The sequence below is a fragment of the Electrophorus electricus genome, chromosome 9 (assembly GCF_013358815.1).
Source record: "Electrophorus electricus isolate fEleEle1 chromosome 9, fEleEle1.pri, whole genome shotgun sequence".
Classification (NCBI taxonomy): domain Eukaryota; kingdom Metazoa; phylum Chordata; class Actinopteri; order Gymnotiformes; family Gymnotidae; genus Electrophorus; species Electrophorus electricus.
The window spans coordinates 2,785,611-2,806,537 of NC_049543.1; the positions used below are offsets into that span (position 1 = coordinate 2,785,611).

At 39.3% G+C, this 20,927-nt stretch overlaps 2 protein-coding genes across 3 annotated transcripts in view; one reads left to right on the top strand and one right to left on the bottom strand.

The window, feature by feature from the left end:
- Positions 1 to 1,941, top strand: part of ptgs1 (prostaglandin-endoperoxide synthase 1) — a 13,131-nt gene extending 11,190 nt beyond the window's left edge. For both annotated transcript variants that reach the window (XM_027025542.2, XM_027025543.2), the window contains exon 11: positions 309 to 1,941. In XM_027025542.2, the coding sequence (XP_026881343.2) occupies positions 309 to 664 (356 nt within the window). In that variant the 3' untranslated portion in view covers positions 665 to 1,941. The remainder of the gene's footprint in view (positions 1 to 308) is intronic.
- On the bottom strand, positions 1,005 to 17,654 carry LOC113587051 (hemicentin-2). Its single transcript, XM_027025544.2, has 19 exons — positions 15,349 to 17,654; positions 10,243 to 10,422; positions 9,250 to 9,513; positions 8,567 to 8,718; positions 7,986 to 8,139; positions 7,687 to 7,876; positions 7,246 to 7,340; positions 6,937 to 7,123; positions 6,752 to 6,849; positions 6,387 to 6,540; positions 6,192 to 6,310; positions 5,686 to 5,853; positions 5,420 to 5,536; positions 5,279 to 5,313; positions 4,423 to 5,027; positions 4,018 to 4,166; positions 3,814 to 3,883; positions 3,494 to 3,692; positions 1,005 to 3,189 (listed from the first exon to the last, which is right to left on the bottom strand). Exons 2-19 carry the CDS (start codon positions 10,340 to 10,342, stop codon positions 2,767 to 2,769), a joined length of 3,279 nt encoding a protein of 1,092 aa, XP_026881345.2. The 5' UTR covers positions 10,343 to 10,422; positions 15,349 to 17,654; the 3' UTR covers positions 1,005 to 2,766.
- Positions 17,655 to 20,927: the final 3,273 nt, after the last annotated feature.

Genomic DNA, 20,927 nt, shown 5'->3' on the forward strand with positions numbered 1-20,927 from the left:
ATACTGCATTCGTACAGTAGATCAAAATAGTGCATTCAAATCTGCAGTGCAAAATTCTTAGTTCGATTCAAATTTGCTTTCTTGGATTCACAAATTCAGTTCTATTCAAAGTCCATAACTTATTTTAGGGCAGAAAGCATTCCACAGGTTATTGAACAATACAGACAGTAAACAGTGGACAAAAGCACATACCGAGGAGGATCATACCCATAAATAATACAAGAAGAATATAAATTATAATTGTCCAGCTTCATAAATGAGGTGATTTGAAGGTGAAGTTAAAAAGGAACCTATTGCCTCTTTCCCAGGCGACGAGGAACTTGCTCGTGAGTTGGAGGAGCTATACGAGGACATTGACGGTATGGAGTTCTACCCAGCCCTGTTGATAGAGAAGACCCGGCCCGGCGCCATTTTTGGCGAGAGCATGGTAGAAATGGGCTCACCATTTTCCCTGAAAGGACTTTTCGGAAACCCTTTATGTTCACCGGAGTACTGGAAGCCCAGTACATTTGGCGGTCAGACTGGCTTTGATGTGGTCAACTCGGCATCGTTGGAGAAACTAGTTTGCCTGAATACTAAATGGTGTCCATATGTATCCTTCCATCTGCCTCCATCAGGCTCTCAGCAGCAACAACAACAACAGCAACCCCATGCTGAACTGTAGCCAAAAATGATAGCAGAAGATTCTCTGTCTCGTAGAACTAAGATAAATACAACTGTGCTGTTGGAAACGCTCTGCGCAAAATGTATGTTTGCACAGTCTGCAGACTTGTGGATGTAAGAATTCAGTTATTCTATAGTATTAATATCTTTTTATAAATAGTAAGTTTCAAAGAGCCTGTTTATGTAGATGTGAATGGAACAATGCCAAATGTTTTTATATAATGACAAAGTGGCCAGCCTTGGGAACACTGCCCCTAAACACTCTGGTATAATCATCTTTAAGTTGGTATAGACCACTATAAGGCAAAAAAAAGAAAAAGGACTAAATGTTTAGTTTTTGGTTTTTTTTTATTTATTTAAAAAAAAAAATACAGTAAAGATGATCAAAGCTATATTGCTTTTGGGAGACCAACCTTTAGAATGGATGCATTTTGTACTGAATGACTTTTGGATTGACTTTAATACTTCCTTAAAGAAGGCAGGGGAAGTGAGAAAAAGAGGAAGCTATACTCATTTCTGAAGTGTCTGAGAGCTGAGTCACAGTTGCAGTTGAGGTTTCAAAGGGTTTCAAAGCTGTGTCAAGCATAATGTCTTGCATATCACCTAACCTAGTTTACAGTGACGATGCCAAAAGAGTGTAATCCACTGTTAGCTGCAATCTCTGTCCAGTCAAATATTGAAGTGTTGTTCTTAAAAAAGGGTGAAGAGTATTAACATATAGGCTGCTAAAGATTAATTTCTGATATGTGATGGCTTCCAGTGAAACTCTTGTTAGAAGTAGCAAGTCTTCCGATGTACTAGTCAGTTAAAGATGATCAATTGGGACCAGTCATTTGTTGAACCTCACTGAATGATAATTTGGCAGTCATTTCTTTCATTTTAGTACACAACTGTCATTTTAAAATTAAGATAGCTAGTTGTAATCAAGCAGGTGAAGAGCATAGATTGTAGACTGTTAATTGAATTATTATTATAGATTATAGATTGAGTTCAACAGATTATAACTGCTTTTGATTTCTTTCTCTCTTTTTTTGTTAGTTTATTTGCTGAGAGACTACATTTGTTTTTATTGTTGTTCAAAGGTGTTTGTTTACCTTGGTATTATTTCTCCTAGTTCAGTGATGTGAGAATAAGACAGTGTGTAGTGAAACAAATGGATAGACATATTGTGTACCATGAAAACGTCCTAAACATAGAGGAAGATGGCCAAAAAACATTTTCACCACAACATCTGCATTTTATTGCAGGCATAATAAAGTTTAACTCTTATGAATGACATACAGGTTTCTGTGTAAAACCTTTTTTCTCTGTAAAATGTCTGACTCATTCAAAAATTGTAAATAATATCTGGAAGAAACACTGGCCCGGTAAACAAATATATTAACATAGAGTTTTATTAACTGTTATTAACATGTTTAAAGATCTGAATTTCAAACTTAACACACAATAACTGGATGCCATTGGCATTATTTAAAGTAACATTTTGACTGATGTAAAATATTTTTGTACGAGCATAAAACACAGAATCAATCAGTAGAAACGTAGAACAGCCTTTGGTAAATGTAAATATAACAGTCATATTGATTTGCACTAGGAAAAATCACCTAAACTGCAAGAGTTGTCATCATTCCCCACCTACTAAACCATTTAAAATAATGCAGAATATGCAGACCAGTTTAAATAGATTAGTGGTGTCCATTCTCTAAAATCACCTATTTGCTTCAAGTCCCATTACTACTAAAAAAAATGCTACATTAAAAATAATGAAAACATTATTGAATTCCTTGTCATTTCCGCAGTACTAGTATAGACACAAAATATGTTAAATATTCTTGGCATTAGTAGAGAGTTAAAAAGCAACTGGTACTATCAAGCCTGATTTTATTTTGCTCTTCCAAGGAAATCTTCCACACATTCACTACAACCTGTCATAAGAGCCATAATAATACCAGAGAGTGAAAAAAGAGAGAAAAACATCAGCAACTTCAAACAACACAAGAAAAGAAATGGCAAAAAGAGTAACCATCCAGCAACATTCCAGCAAAGTGACCTACATCTATTCATAACCGAGGACTTGGTGAGTACAAACCCTGCCATGCTCATTTATTTCCCATGCTGTGTGGAAGCAGTCGTTTGCTCGTGCTCCAGCCTGGAGCTGCTCTGACGCCCAGGGGGACTGAAGGTGGAGCAGGGGGTGGGATGGTCGGAGCTGGAGGCCGATGGGTAGAAGCGCACATCCACAGCTACGGAGGTCATGCCCAGGGAGATACAGTGGGAGAGCAGGAGGGGCGAGGAGTTGTGGGAGATGCTGATGCTGTGATGGAGCGGCGCCGAGCTGGGCTCGCTGGTCTGCAAGGTCAGCGAGGAGCGGAGGCCCTCGGGTGGCTGGGATTGGGCCGGGGGTGATGGCGAAAGGGCCTCCTGGGATTGGCTGAAGTCCCGGCTCCTCCAGTCCTCCAGGCACTGGAGCTGGATGTCAGACTGCGGGGAGGGTATGGCCTTCCCTTCCTCGAACGAGGTCTCTAACTGGGACATGGAGCCACAGATCATGGCATTATGCTTTTGCTACGTTTGCAGTATGGAGTTTGTTCCAAGAACAATACCAGCTGGGGTGAAAAACTATGTGCTAATTGTTTGATATTGTTTTATAACTGCATTATGTAATGCAATGATGAGACCAAGTTTGTGGTCACCTTAGTTTGTTACTATTACAATAATATTAAGGAGTCAATCAAAGATTTCACACTAACGAAGGTTAATGCTTTGGTGAGGATTTCATCCTCCTGCATCTTGGTTCAACAGCACACTTGTAACATTAGATGTCCCTGACCTGCTCCTCCTCAGAGGTCTCAGGATGTGATTCCACTATGACTGAAAGGTCTCGGATGGGCTGCACCTCCTCTTGGATGTCGTCATAAGATGGCTCCATCAACAAGGTGGATGGACTGGACAGTGGAGGACAGGCTCTTGTCTCCGACGTGTTCGGGCTTTGCTCAATAACGGCAACCATATTGTCATCCTCAAACGCCCTGAAGGGAACAGCAACTTTGGTGTTAGAAAACAAATGGCAATTCAATCAGGTGGTTGTAAATTTTAGCATGACAGGTACTTTACACTAAAACGTCACACTTATATGTCAACAAAACTCACCTGTTATCATATGTCCTTTCAACTGCTAGACGCTCGCCATGTCTGCATGGACCCCCAAGACCTCGCAAAGCTGCAGGAAAACAGTATTAGTGTTTTCACATGAACTTTGTCACCTGCTATTGGAATGATTATGGGTTACCCAAATATATGGATAAATTCACAAGTCATCAAGTGCTAATTGAATCAGACAAGTTCGCCTCTTACCCCCCCGTCCTGTGGGAACTGCTGCAGGGTCATTTTGCCGAAACAAGGAATAGAAAGCCATGGTGATGAAAATGAATGCCAAGGAAACTCCCACCCCTACCACAATGGGGATGTCATGTTTTTCAAGCACAGGTAACCAACTCTTTTCCCTGAAGGTTAAAAAGGAGAGAGTAAGAAGCCCCAGCAAATTCTCAAGATGACATGACAGACTTGTCATAGGGGACACTTGGATCTCATTTTTCAAAGCTCCCAAAATGTGGCACTATGACAAAGACATTACCAGTATTAGAAGCCATTACCAGTAAGAGCATGAACATTTGAGTTACCAATTTTGAACTTTTGTTATCATCAACTTTTCAGTAAGAGTACCAATGCAAAAAAAGCCTCCAAAAGGTGATACCTCACCTGCCATTGTTGTCCGCGGTCTTCATAGGGGCCTTAGAAGTGTTTTTCTTCAATGTTTCTACAAGTTCTGTATAATTTGTCCTTGATGCCTTAGTGGCACCAAGTTGCTCACTGGGATGACTCCAATTCTGTTGTACCACCATAGGCTCTCGGGTAGCAATACTGTTTGCACCAGAACTTGTGAACCTAGTTGTCTGAGTAAGATCACCCTGTGCCTGAGGCAATGAAGTGGGTGAGAAGTTATCCTGATATAAGTTTGAAAGTTGACTGATTCCCACAGAGGACAGGGTGTACGTAGCTTGTGGTGGAGCTTGTAGGTGTGGATCAAGTGTTGCCTGCTGTGAATTTGGTTTGATCAAAATAGTAGAAGTAATATACATATTTTTGTTTTGTGCATGCAGTTCTAGGGGTTGGGGGTAATGTTGTTTGGGTTTGGAAAGCAATATCTCTGTTGTTGTTAGATTGTGCTCATGTTGCTGTTCTCCTCCACTGTTCATGCCATCGTGATTGTAGGTGATATATGGGGTAGAGGCACTGATAGAATGTGTCGTTGAGTCCTTCAGGTAAATGGTGGAATTTGGATGTTCCGGCTTGATTTCTTGAACCTAAAAGATTGATGAGGAAAAAAAATCGTTATTATTGTAACTCATCGTGATTCACTGTAGAGGATATATACATCACTCCTGTAGCATGTGGAGTCTGAAAGCTGCTGAGAACAATGACATGGCCAAGCCTGGATGACATGTGGCACTTTTTAACACAAGTATGAACAGTAGCTGGATTGATTTAAAAGCAGCAATGACCAGAGGTTCAAAATGGGATGGTTGTATAACACTGACGTCCAGATGCTACTTACTGAAGACAACACATCCTCCTCAGAATCATCTTCCGCTTTGGGGGAGTCAATCAATTAGATCAAGTTCAGTAATCAGTAATGCATGTCATGTAGGTAGATTGTGTGCATGACTGGTGCCTCTTTTACATGGATTTTGCTTACCTGACAACACTATTACCATGGCCTTTCTCCTGTCCTGACCCACTCCATTTTGAGCAGTGCAGTAGTATTCTCCTATATCTGACTGGTTTGCATTGGAGATGTGTAGGGTCCCATTGTCTGTAATAGAAAAAATATTACCAAAAATGTTACTATAACTCTAAAAATCAGTATTTATGATCTCCTGTATGAAAATCTGTATTAAGTGAAAGGCTCTCATCCAGGATTGTTTAGATTCTCACTGAAGCCGTACACAGTGACTGGCTCACCATCGACACGTATCCGTGGTGAAGGATGGAGAGGAATGGGAAGGCCCATTCTGGTCCAGCTGTATTTCACTGGCAGGTTTCCGTTGGCTCGGCACGGAAGTGTGATGGTGCCTCCCCTGGACACGTTCACCGATCCCACAAACCACACAATGACCGGCTTGGCTGCAACTGGAAGGCAGTGCATGGTATGGACTACACCTTACACAACTTACGTAGCCCTGCATCGCAGAGGTGATGACTCAGGCTGAGAGACTCAAGCTCAGTGACTTTGACTCTAGTCGATTTGCAGTTTTCATGTTTTGCCTTGACAAAAATTAAGTCAAATCAGAAATATATGGGATCTGACTTTGGGATCCGACCCAATACCTACTATATCAAGGGTTATAGGCAGCAAAGTTGAAAGCAATAAAATATGACAAAATCTTAACCATGACACTCCCAGGTTCTGATTACATGGCTGAAACTTCTGCTGTGTTTTCAGTATTTTGGCAAGGCGTTGGATTTACCAGTAACACGCAGGGTAGTGGTCTTCTTGTCCTGTCCCACAGAACTGGATGCTGTGCACGTGTAAAAGCCTTCATCATGGATCCTCACCGAGGAGATGTAAAGAGTGGCATTCCTCACACTGCACACACATCAACACTGTAACCACGAATATCTACTGCAGCTGCAGATTTCCAATGTCATCACCCAGGGCATACCCCATGATTATTCTGCCTCCTGTTCTTGCTGAATGGCCCTGCTTCGACCACTCTATGGAGGGAACAGGGTGCCCTGACACCAGGCACTGAAGCAACACCTCACCTCCCACTGCAGAGGTAACTGCCATGGGCCTTATGGTCACAGATGGGGGAGCTTGCAAAGCAAAAGAATTCCAAGCAGAAACAGTGATATACACCTGCCTTAGAAAAATAAGTGAAAAGATTGAGCAAGCTTTGTAACATATCGTAAAAAAACATACATTGAAATACAAACTGACTAGCTCTATGCAAATTGTTTATAAACAAATTTAACTATTAATACACTGTACAATGTTGTTATATTGTATAACAACATGATCACATACCAAGAACTTCCAGGAAAATCTTTCTTGAGGCTACAGCTCTTCGCAGGTAAGAATTAGATGCCCGACAGAAGTAATATCCCCTGTCAGTCTCTTGTACTCTGAAGAAAAGAAGGTTTTTAGCAAAAGAAATCCTCCACAGACTTCCAACACGAACACCTATAAGGTGCACCAGTGTTCACTGTCACCTGTGGAAGAGCAGATCTCCAGTGGTCTCCATGGTGAAGTGAGGCCTGGGGCGGAGCAAGCGATTGTTTCTAAACCAGGACACTTGTGCAGGGGGCCTGCTATCTGGAGGTCTGCAGGACAGAGTCACTGCGTCCCCTTTCCTTACAGTCTTATTGGTTGGCTGGAGGACAAACATCCAATCCATGACTATGAGGTAAAAAAAAAAATTTGCATGTGATGATTTAAAAACATTATACCATGGCAGCAGATATGTTCATGTGATGGTGTGTTTATGTGCATGAAGTACTCCACAGAAGACACAGATAGACCTGCAGGAAGCAGGTAAGCTGGTTGTGATCTTCGTCTGTCCTGATCATTGTTAGCCTCACAGTGATATAATCCCTCGTCTTCAGGTAAAACTCTCCTAAGGAACATTTGCGATTGAATTTGCTATTACTGATACTTCAGACATGAAACAGGCAATATTGATGTTCCTGAATAAAAACTATTAAAGCTAGATTCTACTTTGTTTTAGATTTACATTAGATAAGAGTAGATTATTAATTTATTATTATTTGTATTATAAATAATGATTCATTATTAAATTGTTAGAATTAGATTATCTGTTTCTCATAATTCTGCAGTTGATTGTATCGCTTAATTTGTGGGGGGAAAAAAACAGGAAATGGAATATGTTTTCTTAAATGATTTAAAAGATAATGTTTTTAAAGGGGAACTTTCATGAACCATGAAGTGATGCTCTCGCTCACTCAAAGACTAGCAGTTGTCCATTGTCTAGTAGGTCCCATCGAGAGGTATTGGGTAATATCTGGCCATCTTTGAACCACTGCACTGTTGGTATCGGGAAACCTAGAACTGCACAGTGCAGAGTTGCCTCCATTTCACTGGGGACTGTGACATTCTCAGGACCCTGGGTGATCTCAAGACTCCCACGGAACCCTGCATGTCCGTAATTGACTAGTTAAGCGATGTCCCATCTAAAACACAACACTTCTTTAAAAAACAACAACTGACCACTACACTAAGAAGAACAAATAACCGAACATACCACGGACTGCTAGGGTGGCAGCACTGCTCACTTTACTGATATTCAGGAAGGAATTAAAGGTAACACAGGCATAAATGCCTTGGTCGGATTTAGTGGTGTTGACCAGGTGCAGGGTGCCTGAGGTCTTTCTCTGACCGCCCCCTCCGTATTGACCCTGGTAATAAAAACATCGAAACAGACAGACAAGACTTTGCAGTACTTCACTATTAACATGTAAAAGAGCTTCACACAAGTCCATTGCAGCAGTTTATCTCTACAGGAAACAACAGAGGAAATGAAAACGCTTCATTCTTGAAAGGGTACCTCAGTTTAACCTCAGTGCATTTATTTCCTTCACAGTCAGCATATGTATTTATTTTTTTAACACCAAATTCAGATATAAAACTTATGTGATTTTGTGGAGACAACACAAAATACAAAATGCCAGAAACATATTCAACTCCACAGACATAGACTTTAAAGCATATAGTGGCATATGGTGAATAATTGAGCAAATTACAAGTTCACACAACCTGAAAATCTATAGAATGCTGCCATCCAAGTATGAGCATCATTCAGGCTTCACGTGTGAATGAGGGTACCTGAATCTGAGCTCCTCTGGTCAAAGCTCTGCCATTTTTCAGCCAGGAAATGTTGGCAGGGGGAGAACTGTCCCCAGACACACACTGAAAAAACACGTCCTGCCCCTCATTAATGATCTGCGACTGGGGACTGAAGAACACGTTGTCCAGATCTGAAGACAGAAATGTGAGACACATAGCAAAGTTCTTCATGTACTGCCTGAACAATAAAATGATTAAGAACCCTAGTCATGCTGCATTTCCCATTCCAGCCCCCACATGTTTAGTGTTCTACACATTCAGTGCTCAAGAGTGCTGGCTACTACAACATAATTGTGTGCTGCTTAGGGGTCCCCAGAAAACACATGCATCATGAAACACCCCATTTTAGGAAATGTCATTTTATAGAAGCACTTAGTTTTCAGATGCAGTTTTGTCCATTTCATACGCCTTAAAAATCCTTTGTTTTTGTGATGTGTGAACTAGATACAGTGTCTAGGTCACAGTACATTTATGGCATTTACGCTGACACTTTTATCCAAAGCAACTTACAATTATGATCAAACAACTGGGGTTAAGGGTCTTGCTCAGGGCCTCTACAGTCATAACTTGGCAACTTGAACCAGCAACCTTCTGATTACTAGTCAAGTACCTTCACCACTGAGCTACCGCTGCCCACATGCGCCCCCTACCACAGTACATACATGCTTTGCTAACTGTGACAGCAGCAGTGATCTGCTGGCTTCCTTTCTTAGCACTGCAGATGTAGCTTCCCATGTCTTCCTCCTGCAGCTGGGAGAAGAAGAGTGAGCCATTGGCCATCTGCTGAACTCCAGCACCCAGAGCCCCGTTATCCTTCTCCCACGTCACTGCTAGCGCCCTCTGGGGACTGGAGTCATACACTGCACAATGCAGCATCAGAGGGCTGTTCAGAACACCAACACCATCTTTGGGCAGAGTTGAAAACACTAACAGAAAGGGAAGACATATAAAAAATTAAAAAACAGTAAAGTAGAGCAATATTGATCTGAATCATTTTGTTGTATTAACCTTAATAAACCCAGGACACAAAAAAATATAAATGTTAGTGATACACAACACGGCCAAGTGAGCACAACTGGACCATTCATAAAACGTCCAAATAATGAGAATTAATGAACACTGGTGCATGCTCTCTGCTGTTTTTTCTCAAAGTAAAAGCTTAGCCTGAATGGATATCGCACTTTGAGGAAACAGGTAGTTTGAAGTCCACTGTTGCTAGGTTACAGGTGGAGCAACACAATGTTTTGGCAAGCCCTCTGTCAAATTATGCAAGTGAATGAAAAATTACCATATGGCACATTCAGTTATCTGGGTCTTTAACATTGCAAATTAAATATAACTCTCTGAAAATACAATCATGGATGGATAATAGTGTTCAGCATTTAATAAAATCCAATTGCTTTGCTTCTAGATTTTTAGTAACAACAGCTTCAGTATAGTATTATATAGTATAGAGAGATCTGCACTGAGGTGCAGTTAGCTATAGAATCTGTAAAATATTCATTGCATGTGCCATAACAAGGCCCCAACAAAAAACAAACAAAAACAGACAAATAAGCAAATGAGTTAGCAAGCAAACAAACAAACTGCATATCTGTTTTTCTAGCATATCTAATACTCCGTATACTTTCATTCTTATATATGTAGGTGTACACCTAGTGCAGACTGAGTTGGAGTAATCCTGATAGAGTAGGAGAAGACCAGCAGCCAGACTGGACAGGGCATGTGGCCGGACACCCAGAGAGGAAACGCCATGCTTGTCCTCGCTCTGTGCCTTCCACATGGACACGCTGGTCCATACCAGAGCTCCTCTTCTAACCAGCAGCCTTTGTGCACTGGAGAAATCAGAAGTGTGTAAGTGTGCAAGTATGCAGTCCAAGTAGAACATTGTAGTATTATACAGTGAAATATAATAAAATATGAAGTGCATGGCAATAAAGTTAAATGTTACAAGTATTATACAGCACAATCTAATAAATATAAAGTGTTGGCAGTTTTAAATAGTGCAACAGCTTAATGTACAAAGTAGCAAAAATAAATAAATAAAAAACTGAGTAGTACAGAATGTGTCATACTAGATAGGAAACACAGTGGGATGAATGATGTCAATCTCCCTAGAAATGGGGATGAGAGAATTAAAGTGCAAGGTACATGGCCAAGGTTCTTGTAGACAGAGAGAGAGAGAGGGAGAGAGAGAGTGAGAGAGTGTGTGTGTGTGTGTGTGTGTGTGTGTGTGTGTGTGTGTAAAAGTCAGTTGTGGCAGCATGTTCAGGGGAACTCTTGGTTGGTTCAGGGCAGTAATGGCTCTGGGGAAGAAGCTATTTCTGTGAGTGTGGATGGCCTTGTATCCTCTGCTGGACGGAAGGAGCTCAAACAACGATGGCGTAGGTGTGTGGCCTTTCTGAGGCAGCATGAGCTGCAGATATAACTAGACTAATAGCAGTGAAACACCAGTGATAATACAATGGTGTTAAAAAGGCTTCATTCAAGAAACCAAACATAACCTCTGGTTTAATCACGGAAACAAGTTGACATACTTTAGTGCCAAAACACATTAAGTCACTGCCAAACAATTGCATTTGCCTTCAGCGAATGAGATGGAAGGGGCTGCTGCCTGGCACCATATCCCTCTTTTGGTTGTGTTGTACTGCCACCATTATGACAGCCTGTGCTTTGTACACTACAAGCCTCTTTAGTGCCTTCAATGGACTGGCCACTTTACGCCACTGGGCTGCACCCTCTCCACTTGTCAATCGAGACATGAAAAGAGCAGGGCTGCTTTGTACCCGCAGCATCGCTTAGCAAGAAACACTTGCTGCCTGATCACATGAGCTTTCATAGCTCTGTGTCCATGTAAGGTGCCCACAGACATAAGGCTTGTCTGATTTGACCAGTGCCAGATCAGGTGTGCACTGTATGCCTTTCAAGACCCAGTGAAGTGACCAAATGTGAGGCTGAGTCTTGACACTTCTTCTTAATATCTAATATTTGATGCTTCTTGTGTCAGTTAAAGCAAGATAATGATGGTTGAAATAACATTAACCACAGAGAACACATCAATTCACCATGTACCATGCACCCACATGTCCACACACACACACACACACACACACACACACACAAAATCAATCAAAACTGGCTTAAAGTAAAAATTAATTTTGTGAAGTGTCTGTGTGGTTTAGTGTTTTTATGTTTTGTTTCATATCACCAAGAATCACATAGAATAATTTAAATGTATATTTTTAATACAGTAGTCTAGAACTAGATTTTTACCTCTCCATTTTAACTAGTGACAAGCGACATTATGAAAACAAAACAAACTAAAAATACTCTAAATTATTCTCTTTGCAAATGCTGGAGGCATATCTACTTTAAATATCCTGCTGAGGTTGAATAGACTAAGCAACGAGGCCTTTCTTTTTAAATGCTAGACACAGTTTTAAAGCTACACTCTGTGTTTTTAGCTATGATTTGAATATTGATATTTTTCTGGCTGCTCTCATAGGCTTAGTGTTAAGACATTATACATTTCTCAAAACTGATTAGCAACTAAACGAATGCTATCTTGGATGTGAACATTTAGACATCTTCTAGATGTCTCCAGAGCTCAGACCAACTTCTTTACCCTGCCATACTGAACTGTCTCAAAGTTTGCTTGAACGAAGTCATTCATGCAATTGTAATTATACTAAGCAGTGAAATAGAAGGCTGAGTTTGGGTCAATCTCAAAAACACTCATGTGTAGTGTGACAGAGTCTTTGCTGTTCAAAAGAAATCGCAGGTTGTATCTTTAATTATGGGGAATGCAGTCAATATATTGCAGTAGTGAGTCATTATTAGGAGCACGCAAATCTTGGTAATGGCCCAAAACAGTGCCGTGAATGAGTACTTATGCACTATGACTCATCTAGCATGCCAAGGACCAGCGTTGTGTGTTTGCTTTGGTTTCACAACATCCCTGTTAAATAAGTAACCTGTTTTGATTCAGTAAGGTTTTAATTAAGTTCTCTTTTCAGGAATAAAATTTAGTACTTCTTTAAAAAAGTTGAGTCATTCCTTGAGGGAAGCGTCAAGCCATGACTTCTTACATAATCACACTCAGGAAACCACAACAACCGTTAGGTCAGTTTTGACCACTGCAGTGGAAGATGTTTGTGAAAGACACAGCCACGTGACCCATCACAAACTACAAGCATGCTAATTGTGGCCTCTGTTAGTAAATTCTTTCTGGTGCATCAATGATGCTTTTCAACAACTCAGTAAAGGTTCAAAATTACCAACAACATTAACAACTCCAATAAGAAGTCAAAAAGAAAAAAAAAAGCAATTTCTAACATCATGGTTGGAGCTAGTTAAAGTGATAATCATTGTTTGCAAAATAAGAAAGACATAGGTATGAAAACCCCACAATAATGGGACTAGTGTTTATTGATATGCTCAAATGTATGAACAGAGTAGCAGTTGCTAGAATTGGCATCGTGTAGGTTCTTTCACCGTTCACAGTCTAATCAGTTACATGGAATGTTTGGGCTCTAGGTCTGCTGAAAAAGGACATGCGGGATATACATAAACAGTTTAAATGCCAGTACCTGCAAGCTTGACTTCAGGTATGAGGGAACTGCCATCTATTAGTTCATAAAACTTTGGTGATTTGCCCCCCTGCTCAAAAATAAAATTTAGATACAAACCAGGTTCAAAATTGTCATGTTGAAACAACCCTAGAATCATCATGAGAGCACAAGTGAACACCTGCAAGGGATCTAGGTTTGAAAGGATGCAGGATCAATGGGCATAAACAAAAATGGATTTATAGGTCTTTGCAAAGCTACAATCAACAAGACAACAAACAAAAGTAATGCTGAACATAACTGCAGCTGCTAGCATTCCCAGTTCTACTACTGTTACTACTACGACGACTACTGCTCATAATAATACTCATAAGAAACTAGTACTACCACTACCACTACTACTACTACTACCACTACTACTACTACTACTACCACTAATGCTACTACTACTACCACCACTACTAACACTACTACTACTAACACTACTACTACCACCACTACTAACACTACTACTACTACTACCACTACTACTACTACTACTACCACTAACACTAACACTACTACCACTACTACTACTACTACCACCACTACTACTACTACTACTACCACTACTACTACTACTACCACCACTACTACTACTACTACTACTACCACCACTACTACTACTACTACTACTACTACTACTACTACTAACACTACTACTAACACTACTACCACTACTAACACTACTACTACTACCACTACTAACACTACTACTACCACTAACACTACCACTACTACTACCACCACTACTACTACTACTACTACCACTACTACTACCACTACTAACACTACTACTAACACTACTACCACTACTACTACCACTACTACTACCACTACTACTACCACTAACACTACCACTACTACTACCACTAACACTACTACTACCACTAACACTACCACTACTACTACCACCACTACTACTACTACTACCACTAATGCTACTACTACTACTACTACCACTACTACTACTACTACCACTACTAACACTACTACTAACACTACTACCACTACTACCACTACTACTACTACTACTACTACCACTAATGCTACTACTACTACCACTACTACTACTACTACCACTACTAACACTACTACTAACACTACTACCACTACTACTACCACTACTACCACTAACACTACTACTACTACTACTACTACTACTACTAGCAAACTAAATTAGGTTCACATGGTAGCTGATCATATTCCTGGGCCCCCTCTGTAGGTTCTATTTATAGCATCCAGCTAATTGTAAATGGTAATAGTACTTTGTAGTGGAGCACTGCATTGTATATACATAATCACAAACCACTACATGCACACACTGCAACTGCAGGGGAGGCTGTAGCAGTCATTTTGTGTTATGTAACCCACAATGCTGCACTACAAAGTGCAATGCTAGAGAATGTTTGCCCTCTGTTACATTTGTGAAAGTACACTGCTCAACTTTTTTAACACAGTGAGCCTACACTGCATTACTGCTGCATGGAACACATACTGTGCCCTGAATGTCTTATGACACCAGTAATACTTTAAAAACATATTGCTTTAGTTATTATATTCCAGTTGATATTATTTAAAGAAAATCACCTAAACCAATAAATATTGACAATACAGTATATACATCTTTCCAGCTCCAATTGTACCATGGAAGTATATACAAAACAGAAATTAAATGAATACATCAGTAATAAATGTTCTTTGTTTTGAAAATGATTTTTTACATAGGTACATAAGGTTTCATCATATCTTGACAATGGTTCACAGGAACATTCACCTTAACATGCATGTCAATTGCAGGCAGCTGCACATCAGGATTGGTGAAGGATATTCTATTCACATATGAATTTTGTGTGTAAGTAATGAGATTACTTGTAGAATTATCGCAATGTTCTACAGTTATGAGAAATATGAGAATATTTGACACTGCATTTAAGCAATGCTGGAAAAAAAATGTATTGTGATGATAAAGAATTCACACATACAAAACTCTTTGCAAAAAAGATTCTATTTCACAAATGTGAAAAATGAATATTCCATGTATCATAATTTGCAAATTGACTAGACATTCATCTTGCAGGTAAGATTTTAAAAAATAATAAAATAAGGTAATTAAAAAGAATTGAAAATGCCATGGAGGGAGTGTGTTCTTACCTGTGAGAGAGGAAGCCCACAGCCTCAGTGTAGCATCTCTGAGCAGGCTTGTTTTGCGCTCACTCACCTCTTCACCAGAGCATTGGCTTAGAGCTCACGGGGTGTGCACACATGCACAAACACATGAAAGAGAGAGAGAGAGAGAGAGAGAGAGAGAAGCATCTCATAGTTTGGAGAGCCTCAAAAGCACTGGGATAATATGAGAGTTTTAAAACAGCCTCAGCCCTCTTTGCACGTGTTCACGCCTGATTTCCACACTGCTCAAACTGACGAGTTCACACAAGCGACGCTCATTCAACTCTCAAGAATAACAAAGAATAACAAATAAAAGAACTCCAGTTCATAAGAACATTAATTCACTGAATCAGAGGTTGTACTATGCATGTCTTCCAAGTATAATTTAAAAAAATTATGCCTACACTAATGGATAAGTAATGTTTTCAACATTGACTTGTTAAACTGTTTTAAGCAGTCAGAGGTACAATGCAAATCACCCAAAACTGAGCAGAGTCAATTTCAACTTCATCAAACATCCATGTCACTGAACTTTTTAATTATATAGAAGTGCCATTTGGCAGTGTAGCTGCTGACTGCATGATTTAGCATACTCCATTAAACCCAAGGTGAAGAAACAGCACTCCATTGAGGTAGAAAATGCCCAGATGTTGTTAAAAGAGATCCAAGCTGATGTGATATTCCGACCTGATTATAGACTATAGCATCATTTGTCAGGACCTAGTCTTCAACGCAAAATCGGTTTAAGTGAACTTGCATTTATTTGAAAGAAATGTCATTAGAGTTCATTAAGTACTCTATCAAACTTTGTTGACACATGGTTTAACAAAAAGTGCAAATACAAAATAAATTATTTAAAAAATCATTTCATGTCAGTATTTCAGTACTTTAAAATGTTATAAAAAGGATATTGTTGTTTTAAAGAGTTAAACAATGAACATATTTCAATTTTACTGATTGGATGTAATGGATGTAATAAATTTTTCTCATGCTCAAAGACACGGGTATGACCGGCCACCAAGCTTTTTTCATTCTACCTGTAGTAATTCTTTGCAAATGTAAATTAACTTCTTTTCCCCTATCAATTCAGCACAATCAAATGTAAATTAAAGTACAAATAGCCCGATTTCTAATCTATGCAAGACAGTGATTTTAATTAACCGAACAAAGACCAATTCTGCTGGCTAATGTGATGTTTGTAGTGTGGAACCATTTCATGTTGCTACAATAATTATGTGTGAGTTGTTGCCTCTTCATGTGCTCAAACAGGGAAAGAGAAAATCATTACAAAAATGAATTTTCACAATCACACAATAACCAGAAAAACTAATGTACTGTTCAGTTTATTTGTGGTTCAAAGCTGTAATATTATTCAATCCTTTTACTTTTTATCATTCTACTGTATTGTACATGATCAATATATAAATTAAAATTGTAACTTTTAGTTATAGATTGTTGTAACTTTTACTAAATTACTAGATATATTATCTATAAATTAAGACAAGATGCCATTAATTATTGTCCCTTGTTAATTGTCCCTTGTTTAAACATATATTTAAAATGTAAAATGTTAATAATTTTTCTTCTCTTCCGAGACACTTTGGTCAGTTTGGGTGCTGTTAAGGTTAGAGTTAGCACACACAAAACAAACAAACAAACAAATCAACAACAACAATATAGCACAAAACAAACTGACTTCTGAGAACTGTGATGTAGTTTATCTGAAGTGTTTCATGCCATGATCAAATGTCATAATCCACATTAATCTCTACAAATTCATGATCTAAGATGAACAAAACAAAAAGAGACCATCACATAGCTGACATTTTTCACACACAACTTTCGAAAAGATTTAACCTTAACATTTACTTGCCAATAAAGTGATAATCTCTGCATGCGATACGTTCTTGAATCCCAGGGTCCAGGAGCTGTTCTCTCAATTCACAACGGATTTACAAAAGTGAGGTAAAAAGGTAACAAGGTGAGGTTAAAAGATGAAATGATTTTTGCTTCATAATACAACTTTTCTTCACAATAAAACACGCCTACATCACCTGAGTTGAACTGATCAGAGTTTAATTTAACTAGACTGTTTTCCATATTCCTAATTTGGCTTTTAAGTAGTTTTTATTGTGTTATTTGTACATTTTTGTTAATCATTCAATTAAATCAATAATATAATAAAATACGCTACCACTTATATTATTAATAAGAAACCACAAAGCGTTTTATAACAGATAAAAACAGCTCAAGGTTAATTAAGAAACACGAAAAAAACATTTATAACTACGATAAAGACGATGCTATTGTTAACTGCATTCTGAAAACTGAAGATTGCAACCGTAATATTATGTGGAAGACAAACGGTAGTCATGTATTTTCAAAATAAAGGCCCCAGGACTCGCGCAGCAATAGCTAGAAAAATAGGCCAGATATAGCTTACTGAAGACCTACTGAAGGCTCTATCTTATTGTAAATATAGTGTCGTCGATAGATAACATAGTTGATAAGATAATGGATGAGCTTTTTCTCTCGTAAAAGTAACCTGAATAATTCGAAAAGCTCCAGGTTTTTATGAAATTGTTCAAATTGGTTGTAAACATTTCACACACAAACCTTCGTTACTGGCCTTCATTTTTCAGACCCTGTGCAATTGTGATATGAGGACGGTTGTTAAATAAGAAGTGAAAATGGCGTAAAATATTTTTTATGTATCTATTTTATTTAATATAAAACGCCGAAAGCGTATTAAAATACGTAGGGAGTTTATGTCACCTCTTCTTTTTTTCGTGGCGTCACATAGGAGATTTGCTCTTTGGGAAGACATTATCCATCATGACAGCAGCAAACAAACATCTCCAGCAGTTGGGATTATTGCTGTGGTTCTGTACAGTGGGGTTTCTTAAAGGTAAGTTACTGATACACAACACCAACTCACATGGTGCTGGAATGCTGGTGAAATGACAAGGCTCAGCATGGTCAGAACATTCCACCAAGGAGCACGCAGCAGGATTTCAAAAGTCATCATATTCTCAGGTGTTAGAAACTGGTTCAAAGTACCCAGTCCTTCAGGTTTGATCTTTTCCAAATTCCCTTCTGCCCTCCGTCCTCTGTAGCCAGATCCGGGGAAGACACTGACACCAAGGTAGTGAATCAAGAGAGTTCCACTTTATTGAGGAAAGCACAGAGTATATAATGTGCCCTATATCAACTATCTAAATCTACAGGATGACGGGGAAAAGTGAGGCATGTTCTAAGGGTCTACGTAGAAAGGAAAGAGACAATCTTAGTAAAGATTAGATGTTCTCTGAATGAACGAGCAACCAGCGGTTCCCGTGCCTGCCATGAGCCACTCCTGAGTGTAGGAGTATGTGACCAGCTCGCAGTCAAGCCGCCATGCCATGGCTGACAGGCAGAGACCTTACATTGGGTGCCTGAAGACAGAAAGGCTCCAGTATCTAGCATCAGGTCAGTTCTATCTCCTGCTCTTCATTTAGATGTGGTGGTAATCATATCTTCCTTTGAGTCTTGCACTGACTTGCTGTGTTTAGTTTTCAACAGAGAAAGAACAGAAGCATTGGAGTTCTGTGAGAAGTAGTTCAGGTTTACAAGTATAGCTTAATTGGTAAACGTTTGCACACACACACACACACACACACACACACACACTCATTCACTCCCTCCCTCCATGGGAACCAACTAAATATTTATCACAGGACCGCATAACCCAGACCTGGCTTGCTGGGCACTGAGTCCAGCACAGTGTAATAAATACTTCTACAAGTCTCCCACACAGTCACTGCCTTTCATGTGCAAAATAAACACAATCTTTATGTGGATCTAAGCATTCCATATATTCAGTAACGTTATAGTTATTAAGCTAACTTATCAGGTCTCGCAGAATGTTTTTAGCTTAGTTATCTGATGTCTTGAGCGAAGCCAATTTAACACTATCTAGTTAAGGATATGCACGTTTAAGTACATATTGTTTTAACAGAATGTTTTAGCATTAAATTAACTGGCTTAGTCTTAATCTAGGCAAATTGAAGGCTACAGACATTCTAGGTTAAATGATCAACTTTGCTTTTAATTTTCCTGGAAGTGCTCATCAATTTTGAGCCTTTAGAATGGACAGATCATCCAGATGTGATGACTCTGCCTTTCCTCAGATTGTTACTGGAAGGTTCAGCATTCCCAGGTCACTTCTGTCTGCTGCTTATCTTTTAGGTGTGGTGGTAATTGTACTGTCTCACTTTGTTCACTGTTTTAGCAGAGAAAGATCAAAGGCATTAGAGTTTGAGGTATTCCTCTCTGCATTGTCCTTGTTCTATAACTATGAACTCAATACTCTATTATAGGAAAAATGGACTCAGTGCTATCATGAATTTATTAGAGATGTCTTTCCAGTTGGGTAAAAAGGAAATCTCTTAAAATAGCTGGGATGAGTTTTGTGCAAATCAGGCTTGCTGGGCAGACTGTTTGGGCTGAGCTGCATGTACACTGAGCCCAGTGTCTCCATCTAGTGTCTGCTTTCATGCCCTCTTATCACCACTGTTCTTCTCCAGACACAAACCTACAGTATTTGCATTTTTAAGTACTAGACAGTTTCTGTTCTGTCTTTTCCCATGTCGTGAGTCAAATTTATTTATATAGCTCTTTTAATAAATCTTTACAGATGTCTGAGTCCAGTGAGCAAGCCAAAGGTGACAGTGGCAAGGAGAAACTCCCCAAGAGCATGAGGAAGAAACCTTGAGAGGAACCATGACTCAAAGGGAAGACCCCTCCTCTGGCTGACACCATGCAACCAGAACATGAAGTGATGTCACACAAGAGTGGGCAAAAAACTTCCACTTCATTATAAATGACTAATCAGAATATCCTGTTATTAACACATCATGTTAGCCCAGTGGCCTTATAGACTGGCACCAGAGTTTCAAGTTTTTGTGTTACTGTTTATTTTAGGGGACTAATTTGGAGCTCAGTTCAGTCAGAAGGATTTTTAAACTGCAGTTTCAATTAAGGTTTAAAATATAAATAAAAAGTTGGCTGATGTGGTAAAGTGCTTTAACAGTTTCCCCAGAAGGTTACACTCATATTTATTATCTTGATAGAAAAAAGCGCTACATCTCTTGGGGTCGAAAACATTGACAGAGTGTGTTTGTTCTTACATCCTTGCCGAAGGAAAGAGAGACAGGCCCAGCTGTGGTCAAGAGCAGTCTTTATTAAGATTAATGAACCGCTTGACATTTTTAGACCTCTGCATAGGATCGATGGATGTAATACTCACAAGAACCAGTAGGGAGCATAACTAACTAACACACACACACACACACACACACACACACACACACACACACACACACACACACACACAGAGAATACACAGAGAATACACAGACTGGCCAGGGGGTGCATGTTAAATGTCCAAGTGGTAATCAATGCAGAGAAATTAGCTATTGATTGTGTATAGTTCTGTAATAGGTAACCTATGGGTTTGCTCTTTCACAAAATTCCGATACTGTCTCCATGGGAATAAAAGCATAATAACTCTGTCTACCTAAGGA

What these genes read in the sequence shown, in the direction of transcription:
- LOC113587051 (XM_027025544.2), bottom strand. Translation starts at nt 10,342, where the DNA reads ATGGCGTTTCCTCTCTGGGTGTCCGGCCACATGCCCTGTCCAGTCTGG. An exon ending in GGAGATCTGCTCTTCCACAG is followed by an intron (nt 6,850 to 6,936) that starts GTGACAGTGAAC and finishes TCTTTTCTTCAG; the next exon opens with AGTACAAGAGACTGACAGGG. An exon ending in AGTTCCCACAGGACGGGGGG is followed by an intron (nt 3,884 to 4,017) that starts GTAAGAGGCGAA and finishes GTTTTCCTGCAG; the next exon opens with CTTTGCGAGGTCTTGGGGGT.